Here is a 19,280-nt window from a genome sequence, read left to right on the forward strand (position 1 = left end):
TTTTTCTTACCATCAAAACCAATTATTTAAAGTTGCTATAGAAAAAGAAAAGGTTAAAAAAAAAAAAAGGAACCAAGCTTTGCCATGCGGGGTAATTGGAAGGGGATGAGAAGAAGGGTGAGGTAAAAAGCGATGTCAAATTGATGTCCATCTCTTCATGCCTTCATAGTTACTAGTACAATGGCCCGTGCATTGCCGTCCAAATGTACGATGGAAACTACATTGGTATGTTCATTTTTTAAAAAAACGAAAAAAACAAAGAGTGTGGAGAAATTTTCGGCAATGTCATTAGAGGTAAGTTGATAAATCGTGAAATTTCTGGGCTCAACGTTCAAGTTTTTTATTAAACCGTATTAGAATTGATTCGATATAAATTAATTAATTTTATATTTTTAAAATAATTTAAATAACTAATAAAAATATAATTTATCTTATAAAAAACACTAAGATAAAATTTTTTTTATAAAATATTGAGACAGTTGTATATTGGATGACCCCGGTCACCCCGTGACTTGATCTATTAACTCAACAATGTTTAATAACTTTATTTTTTTAAAAATAATTTCTGTATTCGACCTGTAATATCCATTTATTTAGTTTTCTAACTCATTATTATTTTTAATATTCACATTAACCAACTTTGACGGATTGGGTCGAGTCAAATAATATAAATATTACATATGACTCGGGTTTTTTAAACACCCATTGTAGCAACTTTGATCAATTAAAAAATGGGTAATTCACAATAATTAAAGGAAGATGGATGTGAAAGTTTTTGTAGGACAAAACATTAAATTAATCGTTTCAATCCACTATAATTGATCTAATCCTGGTGAATTTTCTAAATATGGATTAATATTTCAAATTCACAACATGTGAAATTACAAACCTTAAATTTAATTAAGAAGTTCAATTCTTAGTCAATTTAATATTGAAAAATGAAATTGACAAACAAATCTCAAATTAAAAAACTTACCAAAGCAAGAAAAATCGGCAATAAAAAGAATGAACATCAAATATGAAAGAAGGAAAAAATGAAGGAGAGTGAAATTGAAAAAAGAAAAAAGAAAAAAAATTCAAAAAGTATTTAAAAAAACATAAATAAAAAGAATAGGGATCAAATCTGATAAATTAAAAAATTAAACGAGTATGAAATTAAAAACAAAATAAAAATTGAGAAATCAATTAAAATAAAACAAATAAAAATAAAAAAGATGGCTAAATCAAAAGAACAATAACTTGAAGGGCTAATCTGCAAGTTCAGAGGGCTAGACATGAATTTCTAGGAGGAAAGAAAAAGGAATGAAGAAAAAAAATAAAAGGTTGTTGGTATCGTATAGAAGGTCCATTGACTAGATGCGTTGTACAAAGAGGAAGAGAAGGTTGAGAAGAATCGAATGACACGATGAAAGAACGATTTTAACCACCGGAGTGAGCTGTACACGTTGCTTTAAGGCAGCGGAGCGGCTGGCTCATGCAACACGCATATTATTAGCTTTTTTTTATTTTTTTAATATTAATGAAAATACCACATTGCTCCTATGAATCAAAAAAATATTATGAAAATACCATTATGAAATGATGAATAAGCTTTTATAGTCAAGTTTTTGAAAATTTGATTATAATGACAAGAGAGTCGTTACATTATAGCAAAAAATATAAAATATCAAAAAAATTCCTAGACCATAGCTAAATGTTTTATGCTTTTAAGGGCAATAATGTAATATTATTGTATAAAAAATAATGAAAAGACCGAGATGCCGTAAACAATTTTAAAATGATAAATAAATAAAGTGAAAAGACTATAATTTTCTTACATGTGATTTTTTTTAATTTTACATTGTTATAATGCACAACAAACCAAGGCATGTGTATAATATTTTTCCTACGTCTTTTAGCTTTTTCTTTTAATTAAACTTGATTTGGGATTTAAATTAGGTGAGATTTAAAAAGAAAATCAAAACAATATTATTTTATTTTTAAAAAACCACATCAAAACAACATTATTTATTTTTTACAATGTAATGGTATTTTAACTAGTCACATCATCTCTCTCTCTCTCTCTCTCTCTCTCTCTATATATATATATATATATATATATATATATATATATATATATATATATATATATATATATAACTGCATATTTTCAGTAATGACTCCCCGTATAGTTAGGATATTTGCTTCCTTAACCTCAGGATATTTGTTTCCTTCTCTGTGTATAATTTTTTTTTTTCTATTTTGATTGTAACTCTCATTGTAAGCACAATATTAAGCATCGTTGTAATACAAGCAAATATCCTAATTATACGGGGAGTCATTGTTAATTGTTTGTGATTCATTCTGATGAACTATTTTCTTGTCCCCACTGAGCGCCTTTATAGCTCAGCAGAAGATTAATGTTCGGTGTTTGTTGAACCTTAAAAGTTGTAGCAGTTGGTGTTTGTCCTTTCTTATCATTTTCCCGACCTTTAAGAGGAGTCCAGAGGACAAGAAATCCATGAAGGGATTGTCTGTGGAGTAGGCCCTGGATTTCATAAATAGGAATGCCCACTTTTATACGTTGAAAATTCAATCTTCTCGTACAGACAGAAGTGGGCTTATAATTGTCATGGTATAATATATATATATATACATATACATATACACATATATGAAACTCAGTCAGTGGAGTAGGCCCTGGATTTCATAAATAGGAATGCCCACTTTTATACGTTGAAAATTCAATCTTCTCGTACAGACAGAAGTGGGCTTATAATTGTCATGGTATAATATATATATATATATATACATATACATATATATATATATATACATATACATATACACATATATGAAACTCAGTGAGTGGAGTAGGCCCTGGATTTCATAAATAGGAATGCCCACTTTTATACGTTGAAAATTCAATCTTCTCGTACAGACAGAAGTGGGCTTATAATTGTCATGGTATAACAAGGACATGCACATGGTATACAACTCACTGCTGCCCCTTCTTCTGTACAACAAGTAGTTGCATGGAGAATTGGCATGCAAATTGCAATGGAAAAGATTTTAGCTTTGTTTCAATTTACCCCTTTAGATTTGAGATGAATCCATTTTCTCTCTTCGATGTTCCCAAACTTTCCAGATCGAAGAATCATCCTAACATTTTTTAAAAAAAAATTTAAAATTTTTACGATTTGATTAACTAGAACTTCTTGCAAATGATTTGATGAGATAAAATCTTCTACTTGCAATTAAAGGGTCTAAACCATGCCGTGAACATTATTTAATTATAGCTAAACATATATAAAAAAAACTAAAAATTTTATGCGAAGGGAAATTTAAAATTAACCATGGGGCTTTTTAAAAATAAATAAATAAATTACTTTTGTGTTTTTCTCTTATGAGTCCAGTACTGTTGAATCACTTCTGAATGTCAACATTAATTAAATATACTATTACTTTATAAGTTGATAATATTTATATCGTTTTACCAGTAAAAAGTTAATGTTTTATTTATTTTAGGCGTTAAGCTTTTAAGTTTTAATTAGGCATTAATGTTTTATGATCTTTATAGTTTAATATTTTTCTTGTTTTTAAAGTATTTTATGTTTTTTCTTTATCATCAATGTAAACCATATTTAAAAAGGATAAATTGTAATTTTATATATTATAATTTTAAACATATACAATATTTATATGTGATATTATTTGAATTCTTTTTATTGAAGTAGAGGATTTAATCTCAACAAATTATTTTAAAAGGGTTTCTGGTCAAATTTCAACAGTTTAGAGATTAGAAAAACATTTTTCTCTCTTACTTTGAGTAACTTGAAGGAGAACATTTACATATATAATTGAAATCTCAAGGTGAAAATGGATTCGCTCTAAATATTAAGCTAAATTGAAATTAAACCAAAATTCTTACAAGGTTTGTTTTTGCAAACATTATAAGGCTTGGGACACCACCTTAAATTGACTTCTCTATCGTTATCGTTATGAGATCATGGTCCTTAATTAGTCTTATAATACATTTGTTTATAAGAAAAAAAAATTAAGGTACATTGTTATATATAATAGTAATAATTAAGGGTTTGAATTAGAATATTCCTTTTCTTGGGTGTGTTGGTAAGATACATTTGAAGGATAAATCACTAGAGAAAATGATTAAGATTTATTATTATTGTAAAATATATTAAATATTATTTGAATGTAGTTTTTTTAGGAAATACAGGAGGAGGGTTTTTTTTATATTATAATCCAAATTTTATATAAAAGCTAGTGACAAAAAGACTTTTCACCTCCACTATGATTTCTCTTTCTAAAATTGAATCAACTAAGGATAAGTAGCTAAAAAGGATGATGGAGTAATTGTCATCTCCATGATGATTTCTCTTTCGAAAATTGAATCAAGTTTGTTAAAAAATAATATAAAAATATTCATTTAACGTTATTCAAAAATTTAATCTTCTAAAATAAAATGATTAAATCCAGGTTACAAATTATTAATTGAGGACTATGACAACAAACAAAAATTATTGGATTATATCACTTACCATATGCAGTGCTGAAGAACCTCTTAATGGTGCTACCATTGAGAATTTTCAATATTCCTTGGTTGCTAGTGCACCTAGGAGTCTTGAACTGGCTCAATGCTGACCCATTGCCTATGAAATAGTCCAAGATCTTCTTGAAAGTCCCTATCTTGACAACGCAAAGCTCGAGAGGTCCAATGGAGTTGGTTCTTCTTGATACCACATAGCCATGATCGCTGAACGATGCATCCATTTCCTTGCAACACTCGCCAAGAATCCCTTCCTCGACCTCTCCTTTGATTTCCCAGTAAATTATGTAGTGACCTGGTTGCTTTTCTATCTCGGCATGGCTAGTAAAATCCACTAGCTCTGCTCTCCCCTTGCTCATGAGTACCTGACACCCTTTCTCCACCACTAATTGTAAATCTTTTTCAGTGTTCTTGTCAATGTTTATGGTTAAAATTAGCTTTCTCCTGCATATGAAGTTCAATTTCGGTGTCCCTTTGTGAAAGCCAGCCACTTCCACCACATCCCCTAGCCTGCATCTATAAAGCCCTGAACAAATTTAAAAAATAATAATAATAATTAGGTGACTTGATATATATCTTAATAAAAAAAAATATCCCCTCGTGAAATAAGATTTGAACCCAAGTTTAATCCTCTAATTCCCTTGCTTTCTCATTTTTGGTTTCGTTCTTTTTTGGTTCTGATTTCAAAGAATTCAAATCAAACTTATACTGCATGAGTTTTTAAAGAATTTCCATCAATTACTCATTACAAATTCCCGATACAAGATAATTGGAAACTCAATGCCCTCTAAAGTGATTATCTAATTGAAAAAAAAAAAAGATCAACGATCTTGATAATCAAATAAACCATGAGCACCAGGCTGAATTTATTAGAAATTTTTTGAACCAATGGAATGTTTACACCACAAGAAACTGAAGTATAGTATTCTAAAACCATGGCTTGTGGACAGTCTTGTGACCATGGAAACCTAGCTTCAAGTTTTTGGAACCGACTTCCTAAATTGTACGAGTTTTATCTTCAATCATGTGAAGGGAAAATAGATTCACGTTTTTTCTGTGAATTGTCGACATGTCACATCAATGGTAGAGAAGGGCTGCGGGTGTTTTAAGTGGCATGAAGCTAGGTTGTGTTTTTAAAGTGTTTTTAATTTAATAATATATTAAAATAATATTTTTTTATATTTTTTTTAAATTAAGTTTTACATCAGATTTAAAATTATAAAAAATTAATTTTAAATAAAAATAAATAAATTTTAACCGTTCCCATTTAAAACACAATAACAAACGGAGGCTTAATTCTCAATGGCTGACACGCATATCATGAATGCACTAATGATTTTCCAGGACATTAAATGTGCAGGACACAATAAGTCCATTCCCATAAAAGAAACTCAATGATTTTAGCTGCTAGCCTGATCACCATGTCCAATATATGATGAAAATATCAACCGACACAGGAAATGGACATTTAATTTACTGGAAAAACTTGATGATATGATCAAAATGGAAAATATAGTAAGAAATATAGGATAAAAAGATTAAAACTTACCAGTAAAAGTAGTGAGGACAATCTCATACTCCTGCCCAACCTTAACTTTTGAGAGTGGTACTGGCTCATCTTCAATGAAGTCATCAATGGCTGAGCTACAATCTTGATTCTCTCTAAAAAGTGGCATGAACTCAAAGTATGAAAAAGTGGGTATTACTGCAAAAGTAACATCTTCAGGAGGCAAATAAGGATCCACATTAGCTCCGATCCAACTCTCTGTTGATCCATAATCAGCACTCACTAATGCCAAGCCCCCAGCATAATGCCTTAGTTTTTTAAAGTAAGGTTGCATGGAGCCTGTCATTATGGAGTAAACATACTTGGCATTTGGCCAGAGTTTAGTAATCAAACCAAGCCAGTTTAGAGTTTCCAACTCCTTGCAGCTTTCTTCTATTCTTGAAGCTAAGCTTGGATTTGGAGAGATGATAGCAAGCACAGCTTTTCTCATCTTTGGCAAGGTGACTCTTTCACTTAGAGTACCTTGTTTAATGTCATCGCATATTTCTCTCCAAACATCTTCAAATGCTCTAAAGGCTTGAACTATGCTGTAAGCAAAGGTAGATGTTATAAACTCTACTTGATCACCGAAGTAGAGGCCAAGGAGAAGATGACAATAAGTAGATTGCTTGTAGTCTCCACCAGAAATGACTTCTGGTGGACTACAAGTGAAGCACTTTGTTTTTTCTTGCTTGATCTTGAACTCCTCACTTGCATAATAATGGGTTGTAGCTGTTCCTACTGTTAACCCTCCTTTTGTTTTGAATTGTTTACTGCTGTATATGAACTCAAGGATCCTTCCTCCTTCCCTTATTGGATAAACCCTACGTCCATCACATAGAACAATGAGAGGGTATAAGAAAAATAAATATCTTGAACAGTTCTGTTATAATTAAGTTAAGAGTATATAGTCTACTATATTTTTTTCTCATGTCCGACAGTTGGGCCACACAACGTATAAAGTGTACTTATCCATCTTTTCTTAAGTTAATTGTCTATCTAATATTCCAAGTATGAGTGACATTTGATTCCAGAGATGATCTTCTTAAAGACCATAAAGATTTGGGTTGTGTTTGTGCAAGAGGGAGAGAGATTGGATGAACCTTGATCTGTAGGCTGCTGCCAAGCTGAAAATCTGAAGAGTGGTTCGGGCACTATGGTCAGTGAAAGGAACGTACTTCTGCCTTCCTTCTGTGGTTCCAGAGCTTGATAAAAATGTGACCGTGAACAAAATCAGAATCATCCAAGAAAGTGGAAAATAAATCTGAAAATATTCTGACACAAATGGTGGAAATAATGGCTAATGGAATCCTTTCAAATCAATGTAAAAAAGCTGAGCTTTTGTACCCATTAGCCAATCCTAAAAGACAACCGTAAGGTATCTCATGAAATGAAGAAGAGCCTAATAGAGCCCATTACCCATGATAATCCTGTATATATTCTGATTCCATTTTCCACATCATATCTGAAAAGATCGATAAGCTTATGCTATAGTAATGTTGTCCAAGCATCGGAGAACTGGTAAAAAAAAAGGAGGTAAAAGGAAGTGCATACCTTAAGGATAGAAGTGTTATGGGCTGTTGAGTGAGTAAAGGAGCAGTATCCCCATCTGCAATTCTGTTAATGAAAGGCTCTAAATCTGCATGGGAAGCAAGAGGCACCAAAGAAGTGTAAAGAGACTCCAATGCACTTGCATCCATATCTCGGACATCAATATCCCCTAACCATTTCTTGAGATACTCCACACCCCAGTTGAGCTCAAGAATTCGGCGAAGAGTCTCGGTCTGGACTTGGCCGGCCTTCTCGGATATGTCCTCAAACCAACCGATACTGTCATGCTCGTAGCTTCTTGACCCATTGGTGTTTTTCGTTTCCATGAAGTTGATGGAGCTGAGCAAGCTAGGTACAAAACAAGAATAAACAAGTAATGGAACCAATATAAATGAAGCTAGGAGTTGGGGGGCACTTTGTGTACAATCGATACATCAACAAGTATAGGAGAGCCCGCATACATTGAAATATTGCTCTCTTAATTAGCTACGGTAATTTTATCTTGAGGTTTGTCGCCTTGTTAAAAAGCTCAACAAAAGCTCCTATCTAAATTGCTTGAAGCTCCATCTTGGAATTGTACGATAGGTTATAGACCACAAGACAAGGCCATGTTATCAAGCTCCTTAGACGAGAGAGAGAGAAAGATTCTTCATTCAAATTGAGTGATGTATGGAGAAGAATGTGACAAGCAGTCAGGACCCAAAAAACCATTCCATTATACATTTCTGCTTAGACAGCTAGGCATCAAGCAATTTTTGGTGCCAACGACTCGTGGGTTCTTTCTCTTGTGTCTTGGGAACAACCAAAGATACTATGATTGGTGGATGACCGGATGTTTAAACATATGGTTATATTTGCAAGAATTCCAGCCGTTCCTGGGTGGCGAGGGCATAAGAGTGAGGAATTCGAGAAATTCTAAGACAATTGGTTTGCTGATAAAGGATTTATATATATACTTTTTTGATTATTTAGATTATGATGCTAATATTCAATTAAATTTATTAAACATTTTTAAACGTATCTAGTTAATATTGGGGGTGTATATTTAAGAACATTTTAAAAAAAATTATCAACTAAATTTACTATTTCATTCAAAAATATTTTTTATCACTGAATAAAAAACAATTATGTGAGAAACATGAGAAAGTTAATTATCTCCTTGATTAAATTTGATTTTACTCCTATTTTAAGTTAGTAAGCGGTATAAATCACTGAAAATTAACTTAATTTGCTAACATCCAAACTTAATTATGAATATATATATATATATATATATATATATATATATATATATATATATATATATTCGCCCTTTCTCTCATCCTTCCATTTATTTGTATAATTTTTTATTTTGCTTTATAATTCATAATCTATTGGTTTTAAGTTTATTTATGCAAAATAAAAATTCAATTGCTACAATAAAATAATTAACAGATTCTATCTAGATTTTGACTGGTTTTTTTTATCCAAATCTAGATAATATGAAGGGATGAATTGATAATAAATTTTATATTTATACTTATTAGTTTATAATATGCATTGATCTATTTTTTTTTATTTTGACAGTTGAAAAACCAACAAGTCACACACTAAACATAGCATAATTAATCAATCGAATTTTTTATTTTATTCAACTTTATAGAAATAAAATTCTTTGATTTTTTTTTGTTTTTTGGTCATAAAAAAAAAAGAATTTATCATTTTTTATTCTATCAATTATAGAATGTAAAGATAAGTTAAATATGGGTTTACTATTCCTCGTCTATCCAAAATTTGAAACCTCGTATCCCTTCTAATATATATACACACGCTGTGCATAACTCCTTAATCAACAACAAAACTTTGACCTTTTCCACAATAACTGGCTTGACTTTTTTAGATCCTTTTATAGATATTGGCCTACGATCCTAAGCTATAAGCTAGATGGCCAATAAAGACGTTGTTAAGATCTAGTAAACTTCAGTCAGTTGACTCAAAAGGCAAGAGGAGTAGGTCTTGTACTTGAGGGTGGGCTACCTTGATTCGAAGGATGTGAAGAACATTTTAATGAAGAAATATAGATAAGTGATTGGCTGCGTACCTTGTAAGTTCTCATGCAAAGATCAAAGTCTCTCTCCCTCTACACTAGAGCCTGAGTGTAAGCTACCAAATTGTATGAATATGTAATCATATATTAGGTTAAAATGAGGGATGAACAAACCCTAATAATAATTTTTAAAAAAAAACATTTGCTTTATGGACCTTGTCGTTATGGAAAGCACAAGTACTTTGCCAATTTAACTAATTGAAACATTCCATATACATCTCATATATTTATTGAATCGCAATAACCATTGGCATTGCCGATTACGTTACCATACTTGTAGAAACATATATATATCTATACTTGTTAAAAAAAAAAATTAATGATTCTTCTTGACCATTAAAATAGTGTCTGTGAATATTGTAGTAGTTTTTATTTTGGGTGTGTTTTAAAAGTATATTTCACTAAAAAAAATATCAAATTAATTTATATTTCTTATGTGTTTTTTGATGAGTTTTATGTGTTGATATTAAAAATAAAAAAATCTAAAAAATAAATTATTTTAATACATTTTAAATTGAAAAACACTTTTAGAAAATATAATACACTACAATACCGAATACACACTAAACTTTTGTATTAGTGACTTTTTGCTCCAGTCTCCTACTAAAGTTCAAAGTTTATTCAAAAATATTTAGTAACCTTAAAAAAAAAAGGTTATTTCTTAGTTTTTTTTTTAATTTTTACTTGTAAGCATAGTTATAAGATCTGATTCAAGGTTCAATTCTAGGTTTGCCAAATCAACCCAAAAAGATGTTATTTTTTTTTAAATTAAACGATGTTACTTAAAAAAAAACTAAAATGACATGATTTTAAATATTTTTTTAAATAATAACTTGAAGTTGACTCGGTCAAGTCAACCGGGTCAGCCAAGTTTGACTATATCAATCTCCAAACTAGTTTAAAGTAAAATAAAACTCATCTCGGGCTAGAATTGATCAGATTAATTCAGGTTTGATTAGATCAATCTCCAAACTAATTTCAAATGAAACCCAACCTAAACTAGGCTCTAGATTGAAAGGTTACGTACCGAGTCGAACCATTATGTCATGCCAATTTTAATAACTATTCTTGTAATTGCATGTTTAATAATAAAATTGGATTGAAAAAACACTAATGTTTGGTTAGTACTATCTTAGACGGAAGAGACATGGAGAGTTGAGATAAAATAAACATTTCTTCTTGTATTTATATCTTAAAAGTATAAAATTAACTCTAAAATTATTTCAAAAATATATTTATTTTATGTTTTTATTTTTATTTCTTTAACCAACTATATTTTTATCTTTTATATATTTATTTTTTTCTATCTTGGTAAATCAACCCAAATAGTTTTTGTATTTTCAACAATACTTCCAACTTCATTTAACTGCAATACTAATTAAACTGGCTTAAGAGATTACAAAGAAAGTTGAAAATTTATTTTCAAAAACAGGAAAAAGAAAAACAAAGAAGATTAAGAAGATTGAAAATTTACCATCTCACGTACTAGCGTGGTTGAAAAATGACCAGCATATTGGAATAGATTGGCCCATGTAAATCGGCTGGCATTTTCACCTGGCCTGAAGGGTTGGACCATTAATTGCAGTTCATTTTCTGTGGCCTCAAAATACAGACCCCTATTAACGTAGTTTTGATCATATTTGTAGTGTCACTTTCTTCAGTCACCACCATATTTTGTAGTATATAATAGCTCAAGGTCCCCCAATCTTTAATGGCTGTCAACATTTTTGTATTTTCTTCGTCACCAAGGCATACTGTACGTAATGCTGACCAATGCACTTCAAGAATCCTCATCCAGATCATGTTTCAGTAAAGCCAATGAATTATCTTTCTCAAAATGAAGAGACTGTAGGTTATTCAAGGAATGTTTGCGAGTGTGTTAGCACAGTTGATAAAAATATAAATAAATAATTTTAAAAAAAATAAATCAAATTATGGTTTTAAATGCGTTACCAAATACAGCTCCTAAGGCAATATACAAAATTAATCATCAAGATTTTGTTTATTTGTAAAAATAATGATTCTTTTTGCAATTCTTGCCATCAAAATATTTTCTTTTTTGATGATCTCTGTCTATCTATTTAGGTTATGAAAACGAAATATTCTTGCTATGAAGTTAATCGAGCAAGAAACGACGGATAATGAAGTGGCCACAAGCTGGTGTAACAGTAAAGCTAAGTTACAATCTCTGCCCCCACAAAATTCACTCACCGTTGATTTTCATGTAGTGTCCAAAATTCAACTTTTTTTTAAGATCTTTATTTGAGTCATTCAACTGGAAATTAATTCCTGGATATTGCTAATTAAGAACCACTTTAACTAGCAAAAGATATTATTATGCGGCCACTGATCACTCTTAACAGATACTGTAATCATACAGGTGAAGTTCATAACGAACATAAATTCAATTATGAATGAACATATACAGACAAATTAAATTTGGTAACAAAAGGGATTTTTTATTTTTTTTTCAATGCTAAGGGTTTTTCACAGCTAGTTTTTGCACGTCGGGAGAAGATAACTTGGGATTTGAAGCGCCTTCGGGGAAGTTTCTGCTATTTCATCACCAAGGTCGGGAAGCATTTTTTGCACTGAGCAAGACAAAAAACGAAAACATTTTCTTTCCGAGAGATCCAAAACCAACCCTGGTAGGGCCCCACACATAGCCCCATGTGGGTTTTTATGCGATCCCACTTGCAACGGACTGCTCTCAAAACTCACCGGCCGGTAAAATACTGGGATTCATGTTAGGTCATCCAGACTCAAATTCCATTGGTAAAAGAGTTGTGTAGTTTTTTTCATGGATTATTATCTAGCAATTTAGAATTTTTATTTTTAAAAAATAGCGTTGGGCCAACTCTTTGGTTTGCAACTTACTTATCTTATTTTTTTATTTTATTTTCAAATTTATCTTCTTTTTTTAAGTAAAAGTCCAAGATTTGGACAAACAAATGTAGTAAAAGTTCAAGATTTGGATAAATGACTGCCCAGAATTTGAACATCCTTGAAGTTTGCTAACCTTCACAAATTTCTATTTTGGATAACGGAGCAACCTCAAAATTTGTTGTTCTCAATAGAGGAATTTGCATATTTTTTTAAAAAAAGAAAAAAGATTGCATTGTTATGATCAATCAATTTATTACTGGATAACACTATTTTCAACAACACAATTTATTAAGCTGAATTATTTTCCTAAAAAACTTTCTAGGACTTTGCGGGAATTCTCACTTGCTCATCAAACCCTTGCCTTATTTATTTTTTTTCTCCGCGTTAACGACCCTTAGGATTGCCGACCATCGCTCTAAAGCAGCCACTAACTTTCACATTCCAGACAAAGAAGGTTTCTTGAGCTGAGAAATAAACGTACAGTCCCCACACCTTCACCAAATGTAGACCAGCCATTGCCATTGAAAGAGAATGAACCGATGAAAATGGCACTTTGATAGACAGTAACACAGACACCAGGGGACTACTCAAATCCAATGTTGTCACGTTTTGTTCTTTTTAATTGGAATTGGAACGGAGCATTTTAACGTGCCCTTTCAAAGCTATTTTGTTCATATATATATATATATATATATATATATATATATATATATATATATATATATATATATATATATATATATAATTTCAAACACAAGTAAAAATATAAGAATTGACCTGATATGACTACATCAGAATTGAAAGCAACATAAAATTTGTTCTCATTTATTTCATTTTTTTTAATTGAACCAAGATAATACTTGACATTTCAGACAAAACAAAATTTTTAACCTTGCTCAAAGCATATCGAGTACTTGTTGAAGGGGACCACTTCAAAGTAAATATCGAGTACTTGTTGAAGGGGACCACTTCAAAGTAAATAACTAATCTTGGTGTTAAAGGGGCTGGCAAAGCTACTCGATCAGTCATCAATCTTTCAGCAACTATGAATAAATGTTGCCAGAATCTCAAATTTCCCGCCCCCCGCCCCAGTGCAAGGGAATGGATTATCATGAAAGCAAGATCACAGAAAAGAAGCCCCCATAATAGTTTCTATTCAATCATATTGAGACTTGCAAACTAGTTGCCAGAAAGCCCTAAGTGTGAATAGCGAGTCTAGGTATCAGCAAGAAAAGCACACCAGGATCTTTACTGATGCTTGTGTACATTAGCTTTATATGCATGGTATCAAGCTATTACTTAAGTGCATTTGAATGGCTGGCGCAGTTGCAGTATTGTTATCAATCATTGGAATGAATCAGGCTAAAAAACCAACACTTGCTAACATGAAAAGAATAACAATATTGTCTAGATTCCAACATTAACTCTTTTAAAACGTTGCTCAGCGGAACTATAATGAAATCCACTTGGATATGGTCCCCAAGGCCAATTGTTTTGAGCTCGTGGCTTTTGCCACTAACATGCTGGGTCATAGCAAAAATATCTGCAGCACAGCCACAAGGTCAAAAAATATAGCAAAATTTCAGACACTTGATTATTATGGCCAAGAATGCAGTGAGATAATGCGTATCGGTGAAAAGACTCATAAGCTGACAAACAAAGGGGAATAACAACAACTAATGGTACTGAAGCTTAGAGCATGGAGCATTAAGCTCAAGGACAAACAGTCATTATATTTTGGGATGTAACATGGAGCCAAAATGGGCGAACAATGTCGTGTATCTAATGTCAGAATTTTACATGGATACCCAAGCAAAAAACAAGAAGACATACCTCTGTATGGATCTGTCTTTGATAGAGAGAAACGCTCCTATCACTATGAAGTTTGAGCTTGACCCAATGCTACACTGGGCATGTTTCTGTAATGAGGAATCTGTTTTGCACATAAAATTCACATTTATCTGTCAAGTTTTAAGGAGAAAGGATTCACGTTCCAGCTCAATTATATTTCAGCCAGCTTAGTGTTAAATTGATTCCAAAACTATTTTGATTTTTTTTCAAATTAAAATAAATGAAATCCATTTATTTTATTGGATTTAACCGCCTAAAAATATCCAAATTGAGAAAACTTAGGAACAGCAAAAAAATAAAAAAGGAAAAGAAAATAAAAGATTTCTCCGCTACTTGGAAGAGATATCAAGGAATCACACTGGGATACTGTGTTGTAGATGGAAGTGTGTTAATGACATTACATAAAGCTTGACAGTTGAAGAACATAGAGAAGAAGGCCATGGCTTTAAAGAGTGCCAGCAAGGCATGGTGAGTTATAGTACCAGCAGAAGTGAGGAGGGCATGAAACATCCAAGGGACCAAAATTAAACTGAATGGTAACTTGACATAAGGAGGGTTATTGGTCTTTGAATTATTGTCAGTTCAGAGTAAGGATCGCTTAGATGCAAAGAAGACAATTGTAGGGCTGAGTTTTAAGGACGGCAGTGTAAAATTTCCCTTGTTTCTTTTTGGCTGGGCATCAATCCTTCCACTCCAAAGAATGAGAGCTGTTCATTTGCATCTTGAACATGCTATCCAAAAGATGTCACTTGGACAGAAGATCTGGTGCCAAAGCTTCTTCATAAAGTGAATAGCATTATGTACAGGAATGAACTGCAGAGTCATTGCAGGCACGCTATCCTCCAATTAATGGTCAAAAGCAAACTGCCCGGAGGCATAGAAGCAAAAATAAGGCAGACGAATTAACTTTCAACAAGAATCCGAAATTTCACTCGCCTCTTCACACTACCCATTCTATCATACCCAATCCCAATCTTGCTATGCATCAACTTCAAAGCCAAATCTGCATTGCCAGCTTTCCTCAAAGCATTGATTAAAACAGTGCGAACTCTCCCTGGAATTTCCCGGCCCCTGTCAACAAAGCCATCAGCCAACTTACAGGCCTCTTTTATACGGCCTGCTTTGCACAACACATTGAGCATATCCTCGAAAGCTGTCTCGGGAATGACACCCATTGGTGCTAGTTCATCCAAAAGTTTACAAGCTCTGGCTACCTTGCCTGATAAACAGAGACCAATAGATAGAGCCCTAAAAGCAGCTGCAGTTGGCGTGATACCCTTATCTATCATCATATCCCACATCTTCAATGCCTCTTCATTTTTATGCTCTCTGAACAATCCATTTATCATTATGGTGTATGTATATACAGTCTGATCGCACCCTTCATCCTCCATTCTCTTAAAGAATGCTAATGCTTCATCGATCTTACCACATTTGGCAAGGGCATCAATAAGAGCATTATAGCAATATGAATCTGGTGGGCATCCTTTCTTGACCATCTCTTCAAAAAGTTTCTCAGCTTCGTGCACCCTCCCAGCCTTGCCAAGGCCATCAATAAGACTAGAATATAGCATGGCATTAACTGCCACTCCATTAACTCTACAAAACTCCAAATACTCCATAGCCTCATCCAACCTCCCACTCTTACACATACAATTAACAACGACCCCATAAGTAACCACATCTGGTTCAAGTCCTTCCTTTTTCATCCTTTCAAAAAGCAACATTGCCTCTCCCATGTTACCGCATTTTGCATTTGAGTCAATCAAGGCTGTATATATTGCCACGTTCACTTTACATCCTTTCTGAATCATCTTCTCGAAAACAGCATATCCTTCCACACATTTCCCCTCCTTACAAAGCCCCCCAATAACTAGACTATAAGCATGAGGCGGAATTTCCAATCCATTCTCATCCATTTCATGATATAAACTTAAACACAAATCAAAATCCCCCTCCGCATAACACGCCTGAATCAAAGTCATATACGTAATCTTATCTGGTGCCACATTTCTCAACTCCATATCTCTAAACTTCTCAAATGCTTTTTGGGTCTTCCCGACCTGACAATAGCCTTTAATCATAGTATTATAGGTAACAACATCAGGTCCAATTTTTCCGTTCTCCATGACCTCAAGAACACGCTCAGCGGATTCAATAAACACTGAATTAACCAAAACATTAAGCAAAAAATTATAGGTAAATAAACTTGGTTCAACCCCATTTTCCTTCATTCCACGCCACACCCACAACAACTCCTCTACCATCCCTAAACTACCGAAGCTCTTAATCAAAGAATTCGCAGCAGAAACATTCATCAAAAACCCCATTCCTCTAAACTTACAAAAAACTGACTTTACATTATCTAAATCACCATTTATAGCTAAGACATCAATCAAAGAAACATAACATTGAAGATTATGAGTATATTTCTTTTGCTTACCGGCCCAAGTAAAGAACTTTAAAGCAAGATCAGGTCTTTTTTGAAGTTCCATAGATTTCAAAACAAAAGACACAAAATTTGGCGATAACTTGATCAAGAACTTGTTGCAAAAAAGATCCAATCTTGATTCCATGTCCACCGAGCCATCTAACAAAAGACTCATAATTTGGTGAACCCAAGGAGAGGGTTTAAGGTCTTGAGGGGTTTTTGAGGCGATATCAGAGAGGTCATTAAAGGGCTCTATCCATTCAGGTGGAGGGAGATAGTTGCTGTCTGTGAATACCCACCTAGAATTTGAAGTGAAAGTCAGCGTAGGTCCCTTTTTTGGATGTTTTGATGAAGACCCGCCATTGTTATAGGGTAGGAGAGTTGTAAGAGAGTGAAGGGTTGTTGCGGGGAGAAGGGAAGGAGGAGGTCTCAAAAGGGTTATTCTTCTCATGAGGGTTTTTGGGAGTTTGAGTGACACACTGAGTGACAGAAATGGCAGAGGTTTTGAAGACAGAACAACATTTGGAAACTATATTTTGAGGGAGAACTCATCACCATAGGTCCCATGGTCTAGTGGTGAGGACATTGGACTCTGAATCCAGTAACCCGAGTTCAAATCTCGGTGGGACCTCTATTTTTTCTAACTATTTTTTTCACAGATTTCTTTGATGGTGGAGGCACATATACCTGATTTTTGTTGTTTAGATTTATATTTTTTATTTTATTATTTGTATTATGAAATATTGTTGAAATTTAGTTTATGAACTCGATTCTTTGGAGATCAGTCTGCTGTAGAAAAAACTTAGACAATCGATCTCTTTTTTCTCTATTTTTTTCTAGTGAAGTCTAGTCTTTATATTTATTTTAATGAACATGGAATATTTTAATTCTTTTTTACACTTATTTTGTTTTTCATATCCTAATCTAAAAAAATTAATAGATCTTCAATAGAGATGAGTATGAAAATCTAAAGATTATTATGAAGCTACGCGAGAGAAGAAAGTGATCGATGTAACCTACGATTAAGGACATCTCAATTTCCATTGCTACGTAAAAAATACATGGATGGAACTGGATCACTGACCAGAGGGTGAAATTAATTTTTTTTTAATATAAAAAAATTTATTTAGGTATAGTTAATGTTTTTTTAATAAAAAATAAATAAACAATATGAGAGCTGACTTAATATAATTTGATCAACTCGACAAACTCAAAGATAATTTGAATAACTAGTAAAAACATGATTTAACTCATAAAGATTCAAGATGACATCTATTTTTAAATATTAAGATGGCAACATATTGGATTTTCCCGAGTTAACATTTTAAATCCGTGACTCGGGGTCATGAGACTATGATAACCCTATAAAAATCAAATCAAAACAAATTATAAAGCATAATTTTCAATCAACCTCACATAAAATGATGAAATTAAAAAGGATAATTAAAAAGGAAAAAAAACAATCAAAGTTAACCCGAGTCATAAGATTAGGATAACTTCTTAGAGAGTAAATCAAAATAAATTATAAAGTTTAATTCTAAATTGAAGAATGAAATTGAAAAAAATTTAAAAAAAACAAAAAAATAACTTGGATTAACTCATCAAACTCATGATCCAGGTCATGAGACTAAGATAACCTAATAGAAAGTAAATTAAAAAAATAACATGAGTCAACCTAAGCTGACCTACCACACTCACAACTTAAGTTATGAGACTAGGATAACCTTAAAGAAAATAAATGGAACAAATTATGATGTTCATTTCTTAATAAACTCATTGTTGAATGATAAAATTTAAAAAAAAATCAATATAAAAAAGTACACAATAAAACAATTTGAGTTTACCCGAGTTTACTTACACAACCTATGACTCGGGTCATGAGATCATGATAACCTTATAGAAAATAAACCAAAATAAATGACAAAGTATGATTCTTAATCAACCTAATATTAAAGATGTTAAAAGATAAAATTGGAAAAAAAATTAACTAAAAAAATAGATAAGAAAATTGAGTCAACTAGGTTAATTTGTTAAAACTGTGATAAATTATAATAAATGATAAAGTTTAATTTTTAATAAATTAAATATTGAAGGATAAGTTAAAAAAATATATAAATGTTTTTAAAAAGACAAGACTATTACAATGAATAATACTTTTTTAAAGTGATAAATATTAAAAACACCATCTCTTATAATTTTTTTTAATAATAACAAATAATATCACCACTACCTTGGCACAAATACAAAAAAATTTACTTTTAACCAAGGGGATCTTTACATCCTTTTCCCTTTGGGAAAATTCCATTTGGATGGCCTAAAACTTCCATATAAATTAGATTGTGTTTATAATATATAGTTGCTAAAGTATATAAAATAATTAAGA

General features: G+C 32.0%; 2 protein-coding genes and 1 non-coding gene across 3 annotated transcripts; 1 reads left to right on the forward strand and 2 right to left on the reverse strand.

The window, feature by feature from the left end:
• Positions 1-4,425: 4,425 nt before the first annotated feature.
• Positions 4,426-8,158, reverse strand: LOC133668233 (indole-3-acetic acid-amido synthetase GH3.10-like). The gene is made up of 4 exons (XM_062088004.1): positions 7,647-8,158; positions 7,196-7,297; positions 6,096-6,916; positions 4,426-5,072 (listed from the first exon to the last, which is right to left on the reverse strand). Exons 1-4 carry the CDS (start codon positions 7,967-7,969, stop codon positions 4,531-4,533), a joined length of 1,788 nt encoding a protein of 595 aa, XP_061943988.1. The 5' UTR covers positions 7,970-8,158; the 3' UTR covers positions 4,426-4,530.
• A 6,525-nt stretch (positions 8,159-14,683) lies between these two features.
• LOC133706383 (pentatricopeptide repeat-containing protein At1g03560, mitochondrial) lies at positions 14,684-17,515 on the reverse strand. The gene has a single exon (XM_062131910.1). The coding sequence runs from the start codon at positions 17,346-17,348 to the stop codon at positions 15,369-15,371; it is 1,980 nt and encodes a 659-aa protein (XP_061987894.1). The 5' UTR covers positions 17,349-17,515; the 3' UTR covers positions 14,684-15,368.
• TRNAQ-CUG (transfer RNA glutamine (anticodon CUG)) lies at positions 17,457-17,528 on the forward strand. The gene has a single exon. It is a non-coding gene; the product is annotated as a tRNA-Gln (tRNA).
• The last annotated feature ends 1,752 nt before the right edge of the window (positions 17,529-19,280 follow it).

This window comes from Populus nigra, chromosome 11 (assembly GCF_951802175.1).
Source record: "Populus nigra chromosome 11, ddPopNigr1.1, whole genome shotgun sequence".
Classification (NCBI taxonomy): Eukaryota; Viridiplantae; Streptophyta; class Magnoliopsida; order Malpighiales; family Salicaceae; genus Populus; species Populus nigra.